The sequence below is a fragment of the Gekko japonicus genome, unplaced genomic scaffold (assembly GCF_001447785.1).
Source record: "Gekko japonicus isolate JY-2015 unplaced genomic scaffold, Gekko_japonicus_V1.1 scaffold924, whole genome shotgun sequence".
In the NCBI taxonomy this organism is placed as follows: Eukaryota; Metazoa; Chordata; class Lepidosauria; order Squamata; family Gekkonidae; genus Gekko; species Gekko japonicus.
In genome coordinates, this window is record NW_015170303.1 from 529,887 (window position 1) to 553,194 (window position 23,308).

At 49.5% G+C, this 23,308-nt stretch overlaps 1 protein-coding gene across 1 annotated transcript in view; it reads right to left on the bottom strand.

The window, feature by feature from the left end:
* LRRK1 (leucine-rich repeat kinase 1) overlaps positions 1–23,308 on the bottom strand; it is a 102,558-nt gene that overhangs the window by 24,390 nt on the left and 54,860 nt on the right. The window contains exons 20-26 of the mRNA XM_015417967.1: positions 17,848–18,019; positions 12,527–12,690; positions 10,320–10,459; positions 9,196–9,442; positions 4,147–4,313; positions 1,657–1,854; positions 746–1,023 (exon numbers count right to left, since the gene is read on the bottom strand). Of these exons, the coding sequence (XP_015273453.1) occupies positions 746–1,023; positions 1,657–1,854; positions 4,147–4,313; positions 9,196–9,442; positions 10,320–10,459; positions 12,527–12,690; positions 17,848–18,019 (1,366 nt within the window). The remainder of the gene's footprint in view (positions 1–745; positions 1,024–1,656; positions 1,855–4,146; positions 4,314–9,195; positions 9,443–10,319; positions 10,460–12,526; positions 12,691–17,847; positions 18,020–23,308) is intronic.

Here is a 23,308-nt window from a genome sequence, read left to right on the forward strand (position 1 = left end):
CAGGAACGCACAGGAACGGAGTTCCGGCTGGCTCCCAAGTTGGCCACACCCAGCAGGAACTCATTAGCATAATAGGCCACACCCAACAGCAGAAACTCATCAGGATTGGCTACATTAGGGGTGTGTGGCCTAACATGCAAAGGAGTTCCTGCTACAAAAAAAGGCCCTGGGTTTTGACAACAAACAAAGTAAACAGAATGAAAAGCAAAAGGTGGGTGTGGCTGGATAACCACACTTCTGTAACATGGGGGTGCAGCCTAATGTGCTCATGAGCTGTGCTGTCAGGGGTGTGGCCCAGTATGCTAATGAGATCCTGCTGTTGGGTGTGGCCTATTATGCTAATGAGTTCCTGCTGGGCTTTTTCTACAAAAAGAGCCCAGATGGAATCATTGCACTCAGTGCATCGTCTAGTTAGGCCTATTCACTTTTTATACTACGAAATGTATACCCTGTTTTTCTGTCCTCATCTGGGCTGCCGAAGAGGCTAACAAATTAAAAACATACATAAGAAAATCCCATCTTAAAAACCATTAGAACGAAACAAAAGCCAACCGCCACGTTGGTGCATGGTTTACTGGATATCTTATACTGTTTTTTTATTGCACTGTCTTCATTTTATGTAATCTGCCTTGACACTCAGCAAGAAAGGGGGACTCTCAAAAAAAGTAAATAAAAGAAACGGATCCAACCAGAGATCCTACTGAGCCCCAAGTGCCGTGACTGAAGTGGCTTGTTTCAGATTTACCTTTTCATCGTAGACTATGCGAGGCCGTATCTCTGGGGCCTGGTAGCCGGGCGTGCCCTCCACACCGAGAGCCCCTTCGTGGAAGGACTGCCGTGAAATCCCGTAGTCCGACAGCTTGATGTTGACGCTTTCCTTCGCGTCCAGGGACCACACCAGAATGTTGTCTGACTTCAGGTCACAGAAGATGATATTCTTCTTATGGAGGTAGGCCAGTCCCGCTGCTATTTGGTACGCTACTTTCAGGGTTAGCATGTGTCCCAGTGGCACAAAGGACGCCCCTGAAGTCAGAGAAAGGGGGAATAATAATAATAATAATAATACTTTCCATTTATTAATCGCTTTCCCCAGTGGGCTCAAAGCGATGTACAGTTACTCAATATAGACAAGGGACTAACGATGTTTGTAGGGGAAAGGGAAGGCAACATATATTCATTTAATTGCAGGCGCCGTCACTGCCCGGTGTAGACGTCTTCTGGCTTGGCTCCGTCGTTTTCCGCACGGCTGCTTGTTGACCAGGCTTCAGGACCCGTATGTCAATCGCCACACTGCCACCGCCTGGCCAGAACATCCACTGCAGGGATTCTTTCATCGCCGAGAAGTTATTTCACCTTTCTGAACCTCGACCAGGACGTCCCGACCGTCAGCTAACACCCTCCCACAAGGGAGATTGGCGTGCCCACCCTCTCTAAGGAGTGGTTCCCATTTTATCTACTCGCCGAAGCTTTCGAATCGCTGGGTGGACGATGAGCTGGGGACGACAGGCTGGCTGCTCACACCAGCGCGGGGCTCGAACTAACACAGTTCAGATGTTAAGACAGTGGGATAAACCCACTGTGCCACCGACACTACTTCGGTAATCCCCTTCCTTGAAAAGCCCCGCCAGAACCCTGCAGACGGACCAGGGCCTTTACCTTTGGAGTTCTCGGATAACACGGTGGTGAGGCTCCCCAACGGGGCCAGCTCCAAAGCAAAGCTGAGCGGGTGGATGCTGATCCCAATCAGGGAGACGACGCACGGGTGCTGCAAAGAGTGGAGCATGCTGGCTTCCTGGCGGAACTCGGAAAAGTTCTTCATGGCATCCATGGCCCGCAGGTGCCTCAGCATCGTGTCTAGGCGGAGGAAACGAGGCCCTGCCGTTAGTCGTGTTTTGCCACAGGGGGACTGAGCGCTCCACCTATCAAGGAAGAAGCCCTGGAAGACCGTTTCTCCCAGCATCCCTGTCTCTGACAGCGGCAAGCCACAGGGAGCCCCCGACTTATTCCACTTCCTTAGAAAGGTCACATCTGCCGTGGTAGCAGGGAACAAGCATCTCTTGCAGTATGAAAGGACAGGGCACATTATCCCCACCCAATGCATCATTTTGAGCCCCAGGCAGATAAATTACTTATTTGCAGGGCTTTTTTCGTAGAAAAAGACCAGCTGTGGTAGCAGGGAGCAAGCATCTCTTGCAGTACGAGAGGACAGGGCACATTATCCCCATCAACTGCATCATTTTGAGCCCCGGGCAGATAAATTACTTATTTGCAGGGCTTTTTTTGGTAGAAAAAGCCCAGCAGAAACTCATTAGCATAACAGGCCACACCCAGAATCAGAAACTTATTAGCATATTAGGCCACACCCCTGACTGCACCGCTCATTAGCATATTAAGCCGCACCCACATGTTACCAGAAGTGTGGTCATCCAGCCACACCCACCTTTTGCTTCTTATTCTGTTTACCTTGTTTGTGGTCAAAACCCAGGGCTTTTTTAGTAGCAGGAACTCCTTTGCATGTTAGGCCACACCCCCCCGATGTAGCCAATTCCAATGAGTTTCTGCTGTTGGGTGTGGCCTGTTATGCTAATGAGTTCCTGCTGGGCGTGGCCAACTTGGGAGCCAGTCGGAACTCCGTTCCTGTGCGTTCCTGCCCAAAAATAGCCCTGCTTATTTGCTTTGCTGACTCTCTGCCTCTCCCCCCAGTGGAAACTCAAAGCCGCCTACAGCCTTCTCCTCTCCTCCGTCTTATCCTCACAACAACATCCCTGCGAGGTAGGTTAGGCTGAGACTATGTGACGGGCTCAAGGTTTCCCAGCAGGCTTCCATGGCGGAGTGGGATTTGAACCTTGGTCTCCTAAGGTTTATCCTCACAACAACATCCCTGTGAGGTAGGTTAGGGTGAGAGTATGTGATTGGCCCAAGGTCAGCCAGCAAGCTTCCACGGCAGAGTGGGGATTCAAACCTGGGTCTCCGAGATCCTAGTCCGACACCCTACCCACTACATCAGACTGCTTTCCCATGCAGATCAGGCTTTCAACATAAGGCGGGGGACTAGATCTGTGTGCCAGTTTGGTGTAGTGGTTAAGTGTGCGGACTCTAATCTGGGAGAACCGGGTTTGATTCCCCACTCCTCCACTTGCACCTGCTGATGTGACCTTGGGTCAGTCACAAGCTCTGGCACAGCTGTCCTTTAAAAAGAGCAGTTTGTGTCAGGGTTCTCTCAGCCCCGCCTACCTCACAGGGTGCCTGTTGTGGGGAGGGGAAGGAGTTTGTAAGCCGCTCTGAGACTCCAAGTGAAGAGCGGGGTATAAATCCAATCTCTTCTTCTTCTTCTTCCTAACCTTTCCAAAAGGTTCCCTTGCTCGAAAGCCAGTTGAGTCCGACTCTAGGGTTGCGGTGCTCATCTCCGTTTCAAAGCCGAAGAGCCAGCGCTGTCCGAAGACGTTTCCGTGGTCACGTGGCCGGCATGACTAAACACCAAGGCGCACGGAACGCTGTTCCCTTCCCACCGAAGTGGTACCTATTTATCTACTTGCAATTTCTTGTTTTCGAACTGCTAGGTTGGCAGGAGCTGGAACTAGAGACAGGAGCTCACTCCGTCATGCAGCACACTCGGGTCTCGAACTGCTAAACTACCGACCTTCCAGCCTGCAGTTCAGCGTCTTAACCACTCCTTGGGACCTAGGCCGGCCTCTCTCCAGGGTTTGAAGAAAGGTGTGGCTATTTCTATCCCTAGTGGCTGGGATTCAACCTGAGATGTTCTATTTCCAAAGCGTGAATTCTTCATCTGAGCTGTGGCCCATGGGAAGCAGAGGGCAGACGTGAATGAAGTGCACACACGCAAACCCCCTCTGCTCACTGCCCTTCCGCCTCACACCGATGCTCCGTTCCACATTGCTTCAAAAACAGAGCAGCAGCCAGGCAAGCGCTTGTTTTTCATTCCGGTATGCACGGTCCTCATAAGGATTATTTTTACATGCCTCATCCTCATTACCACACCAAAGCACACATCACTTCTCAAGGTTGGCAAATAAGTGGTATTTAAACAGGTGCACAGGGCTTTAAAGTGAGGGGAGCTTAGCTGCTTATAAACATGCTGGGGAATTCAAAAGAGGACGACCCTCCCACTCAATAAGAGCACAATACCTGTGGCTGAACACGCAGAACTCATGCATTTTTTCATCAGGAACTGCTTCACAGCCACCGGTATCCCTTGGTACTGTGCCCGATATATAACCGTTCCGCTTCCTCCTTGGCCAAGGATATTGTTTTCGTTTTTGCTGTATTCCAGTTTGCTGTTTTCCAAAAATAACCTGTTGGGCATGCAAGAAGAAGACGGGAAGAAAGAGAGTTGGCTTATTTACGTGAGGTGGTGCCAGGTGGTGGCAGTGTGGCGATTGACATCCGGGTCCTGAAGCCTGGCCAACAAGCAGCCCTGCGGAAAACGACGGAGTCAAGCCAGAAAGACGTCTATACCGGGCAGTGACGGCGCGTGCAATTAAGAATGAATATATGTTGTCTTCCCTATCCCCTACAAACACTGTTAGTCCCCTGTCTATACTGAGTAACTCTACATCGCTTTGAGCCCACTGGGGAAAGCGATTAATAAATGGAAAGTATTATTATTATTATTATTATTATTATTAGCTGAAGGAGGTCGTATGTAAGGGAACAGCATGATGGAGTGGTATTCCTATGGCAAACGGCAGTTTAAGACAGGCCGTAGCCATGGGGGGGGATTTGGAGGCAATGCCCCCCCAAAATGAGCGCCAGTCCCTCTGGCAAAAAATTCAAAACATTTTTTAAAATTTCAAAAAAAAAAAATACTAATAATAATAAAAAAAAGATGTGTGTGGGGTTTCCAAAATGACCCCGGCCACAGTTAGGGAAGTTTCAGCCTCATTTTCTTTTTTCCAGGACGAACGATAAATAGGTTTTTAAAAATGCAAATAAAATAAAAATAAAACAACAAAATAAACTGCAAAATGCAAAAGAGAGAGAGTTAGAGACACACACTCCTTCCCGGCTTCAAAACATTTTTTAAAATTTCCAAAATAAAAGTAATAATAAAAAAATATATAAGATGTGCGTGGGGCTTCCAAAATGACCCCGGCCACAGTCAGGGAAATTTCAGCCTCATTTTCTTTTTTCCAGGACGAACAATAAATAGGTTTTTAAAAATGCAAATAAAATAAAAATAAAACAGCAAAATAAAACTGCAAAATGCAAAAGAGAGAGAGAGAGTCAGAGACACACACCCCTTCCCAGCTTGCACAGAAAAGCAGCCCGGAATCGAGTCTCTCGACTCAAGAGGACTAGAGGAGGACTAGAGGTCGCAGCGGAACCGGAGCTGCTGCTTCTGCTGCTTCAAGAGGAGCAGCGGGCATGGCTGGGGCCAATGTTCCCTCTAAGCTGTGGAGTCTTGTGAGCAAAACTTCTACTTTGTGAGCTACTGGCTTTAAAGTTGTGAGCAAGCGATTTGGCTGCTACATAAATTAGTTTGCTCTGGAGCCCTCCTTCCTGAGCTCAGACAAAAATGTGTGAGCCGGAGGCTAAAAAACTGTGAGCTAGCTCACACTAACTCAGCTTAGAGGGAACACTGGCTGGGGCACACCCACCCCCAGATTTCCCCATGCCCCACCAAACGAAATGTTCTGCCATCAAAAAGGGGGGGTTGTCTTAAATTTGCATACAAGTTACAGTTACGGTTCCATCCAATCATAAAAATCTTTTTGGGTGTAACATTTTTATGGTGGGTGGTCTTACGTTCAGTGTCGTCTTCCTTTTGAGAGAATGCGGTGGATTGGGGTCCCCAACCTTTCTGAGCCTGTGGGCACTTTTGGAATTCTGCCACAAGAGTGGAGGGCACAACCACAAAATGGCTGCCACAGGAGGCGGAACCAACCACAAAATGTCGGGGAGTGAGGTCACGCATAACTCTAATGGCAACTCTTCAGTATTTCAGGCAGAAGCTCTATTGAACCGGATGCCTTTTCATCTGCACAGCCAATCGGGATCTCCAGCAACCAATCAGAAGCCCCGCTGGGCAAAAGCTCCAATTGGCCCCACCCACTTTCTAGAAACACTTGAGGGCACATGGCACCTTCAGCTGCCACTGTGGGGGTCCCTGCAGGAGATACTCTGGGGCGGATCCAGCTAGCTTTTTACATTCAATCTTCCCCAGTTCCCCTCTATTCTACAGCCACTGCCCCATATTTCTTTTGAGCGTGAGAGTCCCATGATGGCCATAATGTTTTGGGGTGGCCAAAGGAAACCCTCCTTCCTTTTCACCGGCAGAAAAGCTGGCTGAATCCAAGCTGATACGTTGGGCAAGTTATGGGAAGTATCGACAATAAAAACAAAGTGGGAGAAGACGGGAAAAGACGGTAGAAGGAAAACAATTCAGCTGGGATTTAAGTGTGCAGTGGTCCCGGTCACACGGGCAGGAAAATGCGGGGGGGAAATGTGGCTGTTAGCCCCGGGGCTAAAAACCGTGCGGTTGCTCAAGCAGACCTACCGATCGAGGTCCCGTGGAAGGGGGGAGGTGCCGATCACTCCACAGTCCTGCGGCGCGGCAAAGAAGCGGGGCACGGGGCAAACAGGGTTGGGGTTTTTTTTAACTCAAATGTGCGCATGCTCCCTTGGGTGCTTGTGCGCATCCGTGGAGACTTTGAAAAAAAAAACACCTTTTCCTGAGGGGACATAGGTGGGCGCCGGAACTACCACCGGAAACGCGATCAGACGCCTGCCCTTGCCCTGCAGTTTCAGGAAACTAGTACCTCCGAGGTACTAGTTTTTTGCCGCGCATCTTCCACGGGAAGCCTCGGGTTCGCCACGGGAGCTCGACGCTTCCCATATGTGGCGGTGAGATCGCGCCCGGAAAAATCCGCCTATCTTCCGTCCCTCTAGCGTGCCTAATGCTCCATGTGACCGCAGCCAGTGTAGATTTTAAATATTAGTTACATAAAAAGTGGGTCTTTTAAAAAAATTACAAAACAGCAATAACACAAAGCAGGAAAAGCATCAAAACAAATGACTGTGACGTCTCCCCTCTGACCCAACTCTCCCCTTCAACCAGTTTGTTGTCGTGCTTAAGAGTGGTGGACTCTGATCTGGGAGAGCCGGGTTTGATTCCCCGTTCCTCCACGTGCAGCTGCTGGTGTGATCTTGGGCAAGCCGCAGTTCTCTCAGAGCTGTTCTCTCAAGAGCAGTCCTCGAAAGAGCTCTCTCAGCCCCACCTACCTCACAGGGTGTCTGCTGTGGTGAGAGGAGGGGGAAAGGAGATTGCAAGCCACTCTTGAGACTCCGAGTGAAGGACAGGGTATAAATCCAGAGGTCGATTCGGGGGGGATCACGGGGGATCGCAGTTCCCCCGTGTGAGGTGCAGGGGGGCGGGGCACACAACGAAGCCCCGCCCCTTCTTCCGGCCGCCCCCTGCTTCCAGCCTCATTCTGTTGCAGAAGGAGGAAGAAGCAGGAGGGTAAGTTGGCGTCCTCCCCCTCTGCCTGGCCGAGGCCACTCCACGTGGCCTCTGCAAGGACTCACAGCCCCATCCAGGAGCTTCCCCGAGGTAGCTGTGTTAGTCTGTTGCTGCAAAATAGTCCAAGAGTTCAAATAGCACCTTTAAGTCTAACAAATAGCACCTTTAAAACTAACCTTTAAGACTAAGACTGAGTGGTGGGTGTGGCCTTATGACACACTTCCGGTGATGGCAGGGGGTGTGGCATATGCTAATGAGTTTCCCTAGCTCTTTTTCTACGAAACGACCCCTGTATAAATCCAATCCTTTTCATCTCTTCTTCAGATATAATCTTTTAAAGGCTTTAGAGGTCCAGTTCTTGCCCTCCCACACATTTGCCCCCCGCCCCCCACAACCACCAACATTCCATGGCTCCTGGAGAACCCTGGGCATGCTCAGGCCTCTTCCAAAATAAATTTCTCCTGCCTATTTCAGGAGCCTCCCCAATACACAGCAGCCCCCGTCTAGTCTGTGGGTGGGCCCAGTCAAGTAAACCGCTCATAACTCACCTGGACAAAACTGGCTTCTGCGCCCACGTCAAAGTAGCTTTTTGTTTTCCCTCAGTCTGTCCTCCTGGCTTTCCCGCCAGCCACTCAAGCTCGTGGCTAAGGGCCCTGGTTACAAGTTATGTTTTCTCCAGCTACCTCCTCTGGCTTGGTGGAGAGGCACGTTCCGAAGTCCAGCACTTCCCAGGGGTGCGTGGGCCTGATTTGGATTGGGAACAATGCTCCCTCTAAGCTGTGGAGTCTTGTGAGCAAAAAAAATCTGCTTTGTGAGCCACTGGCATGAAAGTTGTGAGCGAGCGATTTGGCTGCCGCATGAATGAGTTTGCTCTGGAGCCATCCCTTCCTGAGCTAAGGCAAAAACGTGTGAGCCAGAGGCTAAAAAACAGTGAGCTAGCTCACACTGACTCAGCTTAGAGGGAACACTGATTGGGACCATGGCTCATGGGTAGGGATCCCAAGTCCCCCCGGGGGGGCGGGGAAACCCCCGCCCCAGAGGCCCGTTCCCTGGCGCTGCCAGATAGGGCCCCGGGGGGAACTCCACCCCGACGTGCGCGTCACCCGGAACTGACGCGGGCCTGGCGTCCTCCCGTCACTTCCGGGTGATGTGTGTGGTGCGCGCGCACAAGACGCGGGCCGGGAGCCCCCCGCTCCCGGCGAAGATAGACTTGGCAACCCTACTCATGGGGACTTACACCCCACCCCCCATGCTATTTCCTTAACCCAAATCTGTTCACTCAGGACACTAAGTTGCCATATTGGGGGCTGCATGTGTACTGAAGAGCTATGCATTATATTTCCCAAAGGCAAAGAGCGCCCCTCCAGGCCATTTCAGGTTGAGAAAACTGTGCAGGGGAGGAAGAACTGAGCCCCCAATCTCTGTGTGTCATGGTCCTTCCCATGAGTACCCGGGAAGCTCAGAAGTTCAGAACATATACTTCACCAAACCCCAAGGAAAAACATAACATCTGGCCTGGTCCTCAGATCGGAAGCCGCTTGTGTTCAATGGCAGACAGGAGTTAACGAAACTGCTGTGTACTGCACCCAACTCAAATGACAGGGAGCAATATTAATAAAGAAATAAGGGAAGAAGTTGCTGTGGAGACCTCTAGGGAATGCAAGCCAGAAGCGATAATTTCAAGGAGGAGAAAGAAAAGGGAAAATAAACGTCACCTCGAAGGAAAATCCGTCATGAAAAGCTCCGGGACCAGCTCCTCCAATGGGACGGGGGTATCCGGGTGGTTGGGACAGGTGATGGTGTCCAACTCTATGGCAGTGAGAACACAGTCCTCCATGTTGAAGAACTGCATGTCTTCTATCTGCTGGCTGTTCCCGTCTTGACTTTTCGGGGTGGAGCAGACGGGGCAAGGGACATATTGCTCCATGAGGAGAGTTCCGTCACTTTCTGTAGCCGTAAGCGCTGAGGAGGGACAGAGGAATCAAAAGCAAACCTTTCAGTCATGGAATCGTCATGCCCAAAAAAGGCCCCTAACACCTGAGGGTGGCGGCATCACCATCTGTTAGCCGCCATGTGCATTGAGGGACGCAGTCAGGAAAGCAGAGCTCGGACAATCAAGCTTTTCAACATGACACTGCACACAGGCCCTATACACATCTCACTATGTCCAATGTTAAATCAAAAATTGTGGAATACTACCTCATCACAACAACACGCATGGCATAAAGACTGCAATATCACATTCACTGACAATCAATGGCACAAAATTTGGTCATCTACTTTATATAACACATAGGGTGTGTTCAGACGGGGCATTTGCAACGGTATAGGTGCCGGTTGGAATCGGTGTACTTACTGGCATTCACACGGTGAACATCTGCCTTCCGTCCCTAACCGTTGCAAAGACCTTTAAACTGTTGTATTCTGCCACTAGGTCCAAAAGTGGTGGTATCCTGAGTGCAATGGTTGTAATTGCTTTACCCCCCGTCTGATGGCTCTCCAACGTTGTAGAGCCACTTTCGTTCGTAAGCCCGAGGCTTCCGATTTTCGCCCGCCATTTTTTTTTTAGGTCGGCGATATGCGCTTGGGCTACTTGATTTATGTTCTTTATAAAATTTAAAAAATTGATAGTTACAAAAAAAACCCCATCTCATAAAACTGGCACAAAACTGTTGTAAAGCATCAATAGGGGGGCCAGTTGGCTCAACGCCTGGATGCTGAAGGGCTCACCATGACAGTGGTCAACCAGGAACTTTCCCTGTAAGTTAACTGTCCAGTCCAGCCTGGTCCCAGCTAAAGTAGAATTGTCCCAGCAGGAGTTAATTGTAGTTGCTCTTACCAGGAAACCACTGGTCTATCAGAGAGTTGATGTGATCGGTGATGAAAGCCATTGCGGAAAAATCCCTCGTGTCTGACTGGCAGATGATTTTGATTCCACCACTTTTCTTCTTCTTCCAGTTCACGTCGGAAGACTCCACGCTGTCCCCCAAAAAGATAGCAAGAAAGCCAAGAAGCATCTTGTAAAACGCAAGTACAATAAGATTCTTTCCGTCCTCATTTAGCAAAACCTCGAAAAACCAAAACCCAGAAACTGAGTTTAGTTTCTTAAATGGTTTTGTACTCAAGTGGTTAAGACGCTGAACTGCAGGCTGTCAAAGGTCAGTAGTTCAGCAGTTCGAGACCTGAGTTGCCGCATGACGGAGTGAGCTCCCGCCTCTAGTTCCAGCTCCTGCCAACCTAGCAGTTCGAAAGCAAGAAATTGCAAGTAGATAAACAGGTACCACTTTGGTGGGAAGGTAACAGCGTTCCGTGCACCTTGGTGTTTAGTCATGCCGGCCACATGACCATGGAAACGTCTTCGGACAGCGCTGGCTCTTCGGCTTTGAAACGGAGATGAGCACCGCAACCCTAGAGTCGGACTCGACTCGCTTTCGAGCAAGGGGACCTTTACCTTTTACTGTCAAGCTGGCCTTCCTGGAGAGATACACAAAGAGTGGCACAGGACGGTACAAGTTCCTTTCCGGATTCCTACTTTGAGCACTGACAGATGGCTAGAAGACTTGGATCCCACTATTATTCTGGTGCCCTGCTGTTTCGTTTCAGCTGCCCAGGCAGGGCGAGTAGCAGTGAGTGGGGAAAGCGTTATCTCAGCAGGTATGCATCCAAGCAGAACAGTTGACACAGTAGCAGTCTGACTGGCATTGGCATATAGCATTTCAGCCAGTCAGGTGCACCATCTCTGCAGCTGTGGGAAGGCTCTCTCCCAAGGCCCTGTTTGCATGAGCTATTATGTTATTTGCACCTGCTAGATACGGGGGCAAATGCTATGGTTGTATCTGCTGGCAGGCAGGCAGGCAAGGCCAGCCTGGGTGGTCGGTGTGTAAAAGGCAGTGAGTTGCCCAAGCTTTGCACCAACTCCAGCGATAGGCGACTTACCACTCTGTGGAAGGGACAGTCTATAAAATGGGGAATGATTTTCTTCCCTCTGCCTGAAGCTTCGCAGGCAGAATCCCCTGGGCGAGATGTACAAAATCCGCATAACACCCTTATTAGCTCAAAATCCGCATAACACCCTTATTAGCTCAAAATCTTACACAATATTTCGTGTCCACTTGGTTGATCCTAATGAAACATATTACGTGGATTTTGTTCTCACTTTTGAATTCTGTGTGGACCAATACGGGCTGATTATAACTTTTTTCTAATTTAGGAAGTCCCGTCACTGGAAATTTCATCCCAGTTGGGTGGAAAGCAAACATAAGAACATAAGAGACGCCAATGTTGGATCAGGCCAAAGGCCCGTCCAGTCCAACACTCTGTATCACACAGTGGCCAGAAATACCAGGTACCATCAGGAGGTCCACCAGTGGGGCCAGGACATTAGAAGCCCTCCCACTGTTGACCCCCCCCAAGCACCAAGAAGACAGAGCATCACTTCCCCCAGAGCCCCTATCTATACCTTGTGGCTAAACAAAAAAAGTCAAACCAATGGATACCAATAAACCTCCAAATGTTTAATAACCATAATGAAAAATACACATGAAAAATACTGAAAAAATAAGATGACTTGAATAAAGATCCTTTCTTCTTTGAAGGATCCTTTGAATAAAGATGTGCACCATCACTGGGGTCTCTTAATTCCCCCCCGTTTTGAGTTTTGTAATGGTGCTATGATGTGATGTCTTGGAATTTTGAATTATTGTATTTTGTCTGTTACTTTAAAGTTTGCAAGCCGCTTTGAATCCTGAGTTACAAGAGAAAAGCGACATATAAATATTCAAAATAAAATGAGACAAATGAAAATAAAAGTCTTAATTATGGCTGCAAACTCGAGCTAGCTGCATCTCTGGAAATAATTTCATCTGATTCCTCTGCAAGCAGGTTAATTCTAATCAGGGTGTGGTGAAAAATCTGATCTGTAGCTCCATGTATTAAAAAAGAAAAACCATTTTTCCAAAGACAGTTTATGACGCTTTCCAATGTTGTTACTAAGAGACAATTCCCAAGAGTTCCAACTTACCAGGCCTGTCATGCCTCAATCATTACCTCAAATAGCCTCCGTCAAAGGTGACAAACAGCCCCTCCTGCCAATAAATGGTGTGATTCCTTTTCACTCGGAATGTGCTGCACCTGTTTCGCTGTCTGCCTGTGAAGCTATAGATAATGGTGCTTTTCCTCCTGTTCTTGGTGTTCTTCTTGTTTTCGAAGAACTGGAACAGGCAAAATAAGCACAGCTCAATGTTCACACGTCACCTCTGTAATTATAATCAATTCGAGCTATTAAAACGGCCCTTCTCTTCTCTTCTGTATCACCTTCTCCTGGCAGGCTAGATATATATTTCTAACAACCTACTGGGACCAAGTCAACTGCCTGAATAGTCAAGGTTCCTTCCAAGTTTACAAGACTGTTGGTCCAGCTCTCATTACAATTCCAAGCGTGGGGCCCAGGGGTCATTTCCTGCAGGAGCGCACAGGAGCGGAGCTCCGGCAGTAAAGAGCACATGCAACAAGCCCCGCCCCCTGCTCCCAGCAGCCCTCAGTCAGAGCAAGAAGCAGCCAGGTAAATTGCAGAGCCCCCCCCCGGCCGCCCAGTCCAAAACAGTCCAGTGGCACCTTTAAGACCAAGTTTTATTCAGGTACAAGCTCTCCCTCCTCTGCGAGGGCAGATCTGCACGTCCCCGTCCCCCCAATAGCTAGCAATCCAAAACAGTCCAGTGGCGCCTGAGCGGTGGGTGTTGCCTTCTGACACACTTCCGGTGATGTCAGGGGGTGCGACATATGCAAATAAGTTATGCTAATGAGTTATGCTAATGAGCTCCTGCACCTCTTTTTCTACGAAATGGGTCTTGAATATTAGGGAGGACAACGGGGGACCCACAAGGACTTGCAGCAGAATGGTGTGGGGGGTGGTGCTTGCTTCCTCCCCTCTTGCTCCACCCTCTCCTGAACCCCGAATTGTGCGAAGGTTATCAGTTACCGAAGTGCAGAAAAGCCCCCTGCATAGCGATAGATCTGTGGGGTCTGAGAACAGTGGCAGAAAGCAGATGGATGGATCCCAGCCTCAGCTTGGGACTAGGAATCCTCCTGGGCTTTGGGACAGGAGCACTATCAATTTAGGAGTGCACTAAGAAGCCCCATAAAAACCAGAAGTCAGGTAGCCCTGTTCTCCAAGATAGCAACTGTGGTACTTGCTAGGTCCATAAGGGAGTGCTGGCAAAGAGGCCAAGGGAAGAGCTCTGGAGACTTAGGATGCAAGCCCAAAGCCCTCCGAATTCAGTGGCAAACCGTCCACTGGCTCTTTTTGTAGCGGGAACTCCTTTGCATATCAGGCGACACCCCCCCCTAATGTAGTCAATCCTTCAAGAGCTTACAGAGCTCTTCTTTCAGGGGCTACTGTAAGCTCTTGGAGGATTGGCTACATTAGGGGGGGTGTCGCCTAATATGCAAAGGAGCTCCTGCTACAAAAAGAGCCCTGGCCGACTCCACGGTATTTAATGGAGCTGAACGGGAGGAGAGGTCCATCCATGGCTATCAGCCATAGTGACTAAAGGAAACCTTCACAGACGCAGGCAGTAATTCTCTGAACACCAGTGCTAAGAAGCGACATCAGGGGGAGGCCTTGGTCTCCCTGCCCTATTTGTTGGCTCTCTAAGGCAACTGGTTGACTACTGTAGGAAACAGGATTCTGGAATAGATGGGTCACTGGCCTGATACAGCAGAAGAAGAAGAGAGAGATTGGATTTATACCCCACCTTTCACTACCCGAAGGAGTCTCGGAGCGGTTTACAATCTCCTTTCCCTTTCCCCTCCCCACAACAGACACCCTCCGAGGTAGGTGGGGCTGAGAGAGCTCTTTTGAGGACTGCTCGTGAGAGAACAGCTCTGAGAGAACTTTTGACTGACCCAAGGTCACAGCAGCAGCTGCATGTGGAGGAGTGGGGAATCAAACACAGTTCTCCCAGATTAGACTCTGCGCTCTTGTTTTTAATCCCCTGAAAACAGGGGAGACTCTGCGCTCTTAACCACTATGCCAAACTGGCTCTCACAGTAGGGCATCTTATGTTGCTATTTATTTTTTTATATTTATACCCCGCCTTTCTCCAAAATGGAGCTGCAGTGGCTCATGTGGTTAAGACACTGAACTGCAGGCTGTGGAAGGTCAGTAGTTTAGCAGTTCGAGACCCGGGTGCCGCAAGACGGAGTGAGCTCCCGTCTCTGGTTCCAGCTCCTGCCAACCTAGCAGTTCGAAAGCAAGAAATTGCAAGTAGATAAATAGGTACCGCTTCAGTGGGAAGTTAACAGCGTTCCGTGCGCCTTGGTGTTTAGTCACACCGGCCACATGACCACGGAAACGTCTTCGGACAGCGCTGACTCTTCGGCTTTGAAACGGAGATGAGCACCGCAACCCTAGAGTCGGACTTGACTGGCTTTCGAGCAAGGGAACCTTTACCTTTTTTCCCTCCATAATGGGGACCAAAAAGTGGCTTACGATGCTGTTCTCCCCTCCTTCTCTCTAACTTCATTGTTAACCTACCCTGTGAGGTAGGTTAGACCAAACGTGTGTGACTGACCCAAGGCCACCTAGCAAGCTTCCATGGCAGAGTGGGGATCTGAACTTGACTCTCCCAGATCCTAGTCCAACACTACAGCTGCTCTTGGTTTTCATACTCAGAGGGATATTCTGTAAAAGATACTCGTAGTGTGTGGTTTCTGTAGAAACTAAAATAATGCATATTCATAAAGGAGCCAGGCAAGCTCACAGTGAATCCCACCATCATTCCTGTCATCACAGAGGCAAATCAAATGAAGAATCTGAGGCGAAGACAAGATAACAATGAGATAACGAGGTCTGCGCAGGTAATTAGAGAAACCGCAAATGAGGTTTAAAGCCAACAGTATCGGAGCAGAGAATGAACATGCCAAATGCAGTTACGTTGCTAAATGGGATTCTCACACTTCTTGATACAGTCAGGCGGACATAATCTTTGCCTCGAGACGGACGGGATGAACCTGCCTTTCAACTGTCACTACCAATCTGGACACCCATTTTGAAACTACCAAAACGGCCCCCACGAGGGCTGGCAAAGGGGGAGGGGGGGGAGTCATGTAAATTCCACAGAGACCCTCCTGGAGGCTTCATCCTCCGCCAATGGGACCCCCCCACCTGCGAAGCCAGGCTTAATCCCAACAGGGAAAGAACATCATTATTTAATTTGCTCTGGCTTAGTGGCTAAGAGAATGAGCCGTGATCTGGGAAGTGCTGGGTTCAAATCTTGACTCTGCCAAGAGCTCACCAGCTTTTCTTACATAAGCCTCTCCTCAGCCTCAAACCCTCCCTCCCGTTTGCAATACTCCTGCCCTACCCTACAAGATTGTTGTTAAGAATACAACAGGATAATGCATTAGAAGTGTTTTGCATACTGAAAGTGCAATATGAATGCTATTGTTACTCCACTAATGACAGCCAGTCTGGTGCAGTGGTTAAATGCATGGACTCTAACCTGGGAGAGCCGGGTTTGATTTCCCCACTCCTCCATATGCAGCTGCTGGTGTGACCTTGGTTCAGTCACAAGTTCTCTCAGAGCTGTTCTCTCAAGGGCAGTTCTCAAAAGAGCTCTCTTACAAGGTGTCTGTTGTGGGGAGGGGAAGGGAAAGGGATTGTAAACAGCTCTCAAACAGCTCCTTGGGTAGTGAAGGGTGGGGTATAAATCCAATCTCCACCCCCCCTTCTTCTTCTTCCAGTTCAACTGCTTTCAAAATGGAGCACACCCATAAAGAGAACTGCTTTAAGGGAGAAGGGTTTGGGATGCTGGGAATCTGCGAACGCTTTGGGCTCACACAAACAGGATGAAGAGCACTATCTCGTTCCACAGAGAAATCACTGTGTAGCCGCAATTTGCCTTAGGGTCAATGCAGGGAAGAGAGAGGAGGTTTAACCCTTTCACCTCCACTCAGTGCTACTGTGTGAAACCTGGCAACCTTCTTTGATGTTAGCATTTTAAGGGGACAATCTGTACCTCTCAGCAGGTACTGCCTAAAATTCCCCACCCGCTTTTTGTGGCAATGCTGCACTGGCACCCCTTTCTCAGAGCTGCAACCAGTAGAAGGCGTGCAGCTCAGCAGTGACCGCCGAATCACCGAACTGGTGGCGGGAGCCATGCGCTGTGGTGAAGTGGGTTAGCCTGTCAGACTAGAATCTGGGGTAACCTGATTCAAATCCCCAGTGTGCCATGGAAGCTCACCGGATGACCTCGGGCCGCTCAGAACCTCTCAGCCTAACCTCCTGTACAGGGCTTGTTGTTGCGGGGACAGAGTAGAGAGGAGAAAACCATGCAATAAGCCACTGAGGGTCCCAATTAGGGAGAAAAGCGGGATTTAAATAAAATAACATAAAATAAGCCATGCTACACACTTTGTGGGGATATGCAGTATGGGAGAAGCGATGGGGAGGCAAGTGGTCCCCAAGTTGTGCGCCCTGCTGTATTAGGTAGCCAGTTTTGTGCAGTGGTTAAGAGCGGCAGACTCTAATCTGGAGAACCGGGTTTGATTCCCCACTCCTCCACATGCAGCCAGCTGGGTGGCCTTGGGTCAGTCACTGTTCTCTCAGAGCTCTCTCAAATGATGGGGAGGCAAGTGGTCCCCAAGTTGTGCACCCCGCTGTATTAGGTAGCCAGTTTGGTGCAGTGGTTAAGAGCGGCAGACTCTAATCTGGAGAACCGGGTTTGATTCCCCACTCCTCCACATGCAGCCAGCTGGGTGGCCTTGGGTCAGTCACTGTTCTCTCAGAGCTCTCTCAGCCCCACCTACCTCACAGGGTGTCTGTTGTGGGGAGAGGTAGGGCAGGAGATTATAAGCCGCTCCGAGACTCCTTCCGGTAATGAAGGGCGGGGGATAAAACCAACTCCTCCTCCTGTTGTTGTTGTTGTTGTTAGGTCATGTAAAGCTCAGCCCTATAACGTCAGCCTGAATAGCCCTGACTAGCCCAAGCCTGCCAGAGCCTGGATGCTAAGCAGGGTCAGCCCTGGTTAGTACTCGGATGGGAGACCAGCCAATGTTCCCTCTAAGCTGTGGAGTCTTGTGAGCAAAAATTCTACTTTGTGAGCCACTGGCATTAAAGTTGGGAGCGAGCAATCTGGCTACTGTATAAATTAGTTTGCTCCGGAGCCATCCTTCCTGAGCTAAGACAAAAAAGTGTGAGCCGGGGGTTAAAAAACTGTGAGCTGGCTCACACGAACTCAGCTTAGAGGGAACGTTGGAGACCACCCAGAAAGACGAGGGCGGCTATGCAGAGGCAGGCAATTAGTATTATTTACACACCACACCAGCTTTGTTTTCTAAGCTCTCGCACTGCACGGGCACCTGCCTACCTGGAGATCCATCTCCGCAAGACTAATAAGCATCCGAGCGATAAACCTTTGCCAAAAGCCGACAGGAACGAAACTCATCTTGAATACCCTCTGGATGGTGTTTGCCATCTGGTGGCGTAAGCCGTGGATGTCCAAAGCCGGCTTGGCAGGAAGCAGATGAGGTAGGAGATAACTGAAACGAACAAAACGAAACAAACAAACAAAATCACAGAACATTCCAATTAGGAGCGGCAGCTGTGTTTGCTTTTCAAGCAGCAAATGGCGTGTGTCTACCAGAGAGAACCTCTTGCGTTTCGCCTTCAGCAGCATAGCTAAAGGCCTTTGGGTTGGCACAGGATGATAGGATACCGCAGCTACTACCCATAAAGCGATGTTGCACAAAAAAGCCAAGGAAGAGACAGACACCCAAGCCGCTGGAAAGGTTTTCCAGCATAGCACAGCACAGTAAAATATCTGGCATGTTTGTGCCGCCAGGAACTGCCATTCAGATGCTCAAAGATTCCTCCATTTCCCTTAAGCTGGAAATGATTTAGGGATCACCCTTCCAGGCAAACATGTGCTCAGTGCAGACTTCCACAGCCCAGCGCAAACAGCCTTGATAAGTGGCTGCCAGCTGCCCATCTTGAGGGCAGATTTTTCCGCGGCTGCCAGATTCCACTCCACCTGATTCCTGGGGCACGAGACCCAGTGGCTGTCCTCAGACGACCCTTCCGCCTCCAAATTCTAGGCCAGGGATCTGCCGCCTTGGCTCCAAAGCCCAACATGGCTCTGTATGGAACCAAATAAGGCTCCTTTAGAAAAGAAAATGAAACCTCTTAAGGTAAGATGTTAGAGAGAGCGAGGCGGAATGCTGCGAGATCCAGCATGTGAAGGGAATGAATGGATGGCAGAGATTTTTAACTGTCTCAGGGACTTAGAGATGCTTTAAAGGTAAAGGTAAAGGTTCCCTTGCTCGAAAGCCAGTCAAGTCCGACTCTAGGGTTGCGGTGCTCATCTCCGTTTCAAAGCTGAAGAGCCAGCGCCGTCCGAAGACGTTTCCGTGGTCATGTGGCCGGCATGACTAAACACCAAGGCGCACGGAACGCTGTTACCTTCCCACCAAAGTGGTACCTATTTATCTACTTGCAATTTATTGCTTTCGAACTGCTAGGTTGGCAGGAGCTGGAACTAGAGACGGGAGCTCACTCCGTCATGCGGCACCTGGAACTGCTGACCCACCGACCTTCCACAGCCTGCAGTTCAGCGTCTTAACCACTTGAGCCACCGCAGCTCTGTAAAGAGATGCTTTGCAGAAAGGGAAATGATAGAGGGGAACCGCTGCTGGGAATCCGAGCGCAAAGCATGTGCAGATGTACGTTAGAGTCCTAAAACAATCACAGAAGATGCTCCCGTGTATATTTACGATGTATTGAGGGACCTTACGTGCGCCACTTCCTAATAAAGGGCTTGACATGACCGGTGTTCAGGTCACAGAAATTGTATGGATGATTAATCTATACAGCAATGATCAGGAATGTTAAGTTGTAAAGTATCATTAGCGTTGTGACGTATCTAAGTTGTAAAGTTATCATTCTTACAGCAGCTCTTTGTTGATCCCTTGCTCCGTATTCAGTGTTAATGTTTGCAGATCTCTGATGTTGATGGACCACAATCACAGAACCATAGAGTTGGAAGGGGCCATCCAGCCCAATCCCCTGCTCAGTGCAGGATCAGCCTACGGCATCCCTGACAAGTGTTCGTCCCGACACGAAGACGGCCAGTGAGGGGGAGCTCTCCACCTCCCCAGGCAGCCAGCTCCACTGCTGAACTACCCATTCAAAACGCTCAGAAACTCAGAATGGGCCAGACTTTGCCCCACTGATGGAGCTCTGAAAGAAGCACTGGGACGGCCCCGATTTTTCTCCCCTCCTCCACTTTAGGCTCAAAGTTAACACTTTTTGAAGGCAGGATTCGGCTGAGAGAGAACGGCCCACCTTCCACGGCAGAGTGGTCCTCTGTGGGTCTCCCGGATTCTAATCCAGTACTCGAGCCACTGTACCGTGGTCTGTTATTAAAAATAACAGTATTAGTGCTTGTTAAGACCTGCATGTTTTTCTGCAACAGCATCGAAGTGCAGAAAGCACATTTCGCCCTGTGCTCGAGCATTCGCCGACAGAAGCGTCTTGGAATGTTCAGGTCACATTTTGCAGCCAAACTGACAAGCGCTTTCCCAGCCAGTGACAGGGTTGCAAATCTTCCATCTCGGGGCCATCCAGGCAGTAACTGGAAATAACCCTGTATAGAAATATTGCTTTCTAAATTCTCATGCCTTCTCCTGTGATGACATTCTGTGTCTCTACTTCCTGTTGCAAGCCAAATGGTGAGGCCAGATGGCCTGAGCTGCCAAACAGCCATGCCATATAATCCTGCCATATACCCACATTCCTTAACACCTTTCTGCTAAGAGCCAGACTTTAAGGCTCCTGGCTCATATGAGACATGTCACGTATGCAATGAAGAAAGCTGGAGGTTGGGTCACCTGATTGCAGGCAGGGCCTCTAAACTTCTAGCCAATCCCCACATGCAGCTATGGCAACTAACAATTGGGCACACACCCCTGACGCTCGTGATTGGCTGATGGCCACAGCTAATTATGACTGGGATGGGGGGTATAGTTCTGTGGGTCTCTATGGGGGAGCTCTCTCTCTCCTCCTGCTCTGGCTTTTGCTTGCTTTATTGCACCTGGAATACTGACTCTTGAAACAAGGAGCTGCTTTGTGAACTGGACTACATGCCTGAGCAAGATGGGATTTCTCTTCAAAATCCCTTGGTGCCTACTTGGACTGTTATACAAATGGACTATCTTGGACTACTGATGCTTCATTCGGTAATATTGGTTCTGCTACTGTGTAGTAAGGGCAAATAGCCATAGGTTTTGTTTTTTTGTATCATCTAGTAGTCTTTTTGCTATGCTTTGCACTGAATAAAGATCATTCATATTTGTAAGTGTCTCTGATGCTGTACTTGAACTCCAAGGCTAAATCTCGTGTCTAACGCTGACCACACAGAGCTACCTTTGTGAGAGTAAATTGTAAGCACCTCTGGGTTAGAGTTGCTGATGTGTTAAGTCCCATATGCCAGCTAAGAGTTTGAATCTCTGCTCTTAGGATAGGCGGGGACTCCTGTGAAGAGATTCTGGTGGCAAATTGTTGTTGTTGTTGAGTACAGACTGTCTCATGGATTGTTGTTTAAAGTGTTGAAATACAGGATTCCCTCTCACTCCTGCATTGGGCTGAGTAGGTTAAACCTGTACAAACCCATCAGAAATAACTAGCCATAGCGACAGTGTCAAATAAGCAGCCAAGATTCTGTCTGAGTGAGCATCAAAAATGGCTCAAAAGAAGAGAGGCTTAAGAGGGGGAACAGTAAGTCTGTTTCCTTTGCAGTAATTGTCTTTGCAAGTGCAAAAAGAAATCTAAGGGTTTATTAAGGCAAAAGAAGTGACCGGAAAGCTTGGTTTTTTAAAAAAAATAAAATAACTGAAGACAAATATTGATACAGCCCCTTCCCTCCAAAGATGGTTCTGATCTTTCTGAACTTCTTTTTGGGGACTAGGTGGTCCAAATCATTGACACACCTCAGCAGGAACAACTGTGGCTACACAGGCTGTTTGAATGACGTAACTAAGAATTAGCTGACCTGAGCCGGCCTTGCTGGGAGGGCGGGGTAAAAATCTAATAAATAAACAAAATATAAATAAATAATTACTTTTAGACATTTTGCAAAGGCCAAATATACTAATTTGTTTGAAGTGTGTGTGTGTGTGTGTGTGTGTGTTTGTACGCCGGAAAGGACACAGCAGTGCAGATAAACATCTGTGCAATTCCAAGCTCTCTTTCTCTCTCTCATTCAAGTAGCTAACAGCACAGGCTGAATACCAAAAATACATACGCATGTAGAACAGCAGAGGGGAAAACGGCTTTGAAAAGAGAAAGAATAAGCAGCTAATTACACAATGCATGCAAACACACACGATGGAGGCCCTCCTTCCATGATTTTGTGATTAGAAAATGAAAGACAGGTTTTCAGTGTGTGAGCTGAAAGGGGGGGGGATGATTCCCTCCCCTTTGTTTCACCTGCAAAAAGCACTGCTGCACAGACGGGCTCGTAGCTAACATGGGGGCCACGGGGCCCGGCCCCCTAGTGTTTCTTCTGGGCCCCCTCGCTCCCGGGCTGCCCCCAAAGTGCTCCAACTTAACACCTGCACTGTACTTTCATTGAATTAGCTGGTGGGCCCCCCAAGCCCCCCTCCCAAAAATTCCCTAGCTACAGATCTCTCCCTTGAAGCAATCAAAATGTGGGTCAATGCGCATTTTAAATCTCTAACAAACATGAAGACTTTGCGAGGTCCACAGAGCCTCAGAGCGGACAGGGATAAGGACCCCCTCTGGAAACGCTGTGCCAAGGGCTGAGGCCTAGATGCTCCCGTGTGTCAGGACCCACAGCCAAACAACGAAGTGCACGCTTCCAAGAAGGTTTTACTTTTATCGAAAAGCCATAGATGCAGTAGCATGAACACTGTTAGGAATGGCGGGCTACCTATGCGCATAATAGGATATAGGGCATTCGTATGCGCCCCCCCCCAGCGACACCCAATTAGATGGGCTCCCGCGCGCGGGATTCAGGAAAGTTTCTAACAGAAGCGAAAGCTGGGAATCAGAACGATCCCATGAAAGGTAGACACTACACTCCTCCAGTTCGTCCTTATAGATAAGCGTTGCAGCTGGTAAGCAATTAAGCGCATGGAAAGGAATGCATAACAAGTACAGCATCTCTCCCGACTCATGGCAGCCTAGCTGACACCGTGCAGGATCACTGAATCCACAGGGGGTCGGACCCGGAGGCCTAAAATCCAGCAGGCTGTATCCAACCAAGCTTTTCCATGGATGGGAAAGGTAGGACAAAAGCCATGGGGGGAAATCAGTGCTACAGCAAGAAGGGGTGAAGATGCTGGCAGGATCCAACCCATTGACTCCCCCCGACCCACCCACATCCATTTTCTAGTTTGCTGCATAAGCAGGGGTCGTTTCGTAGAAAAAGAGCTAGGGGAACTCATTAGCATAACTCATTAGCATATGCCACACCCCCTGACATCAGGGCCCCGGCGGTGGACCTGCAAGGCCGGCGGGAGTGCGAGGAAGCCCCGCCAAGGCCCTCCCTGGCCCCAGGCAGGCAGGGGTGGGGAGAGGCGGGGAGGAAGCAACTTACCCTCCCTCTTCTCCTGCCTCCCCCTGGCTGAATGAGGGCCGGAAGCGGGGCGGCCGGAAGCAGGGGGCGGGGCTTTGTCATGTGCCCCGCCCCCTGCACCTCACCCGGGGGAACTGCGATCCCCCGCGATCCCCCCCGAAATGACCTCTGTGCATAAGTGAATGCAATAAACAGTGGGAGCTGCATCCCTCTCTTTTTCTGTGTTTCCACCTGC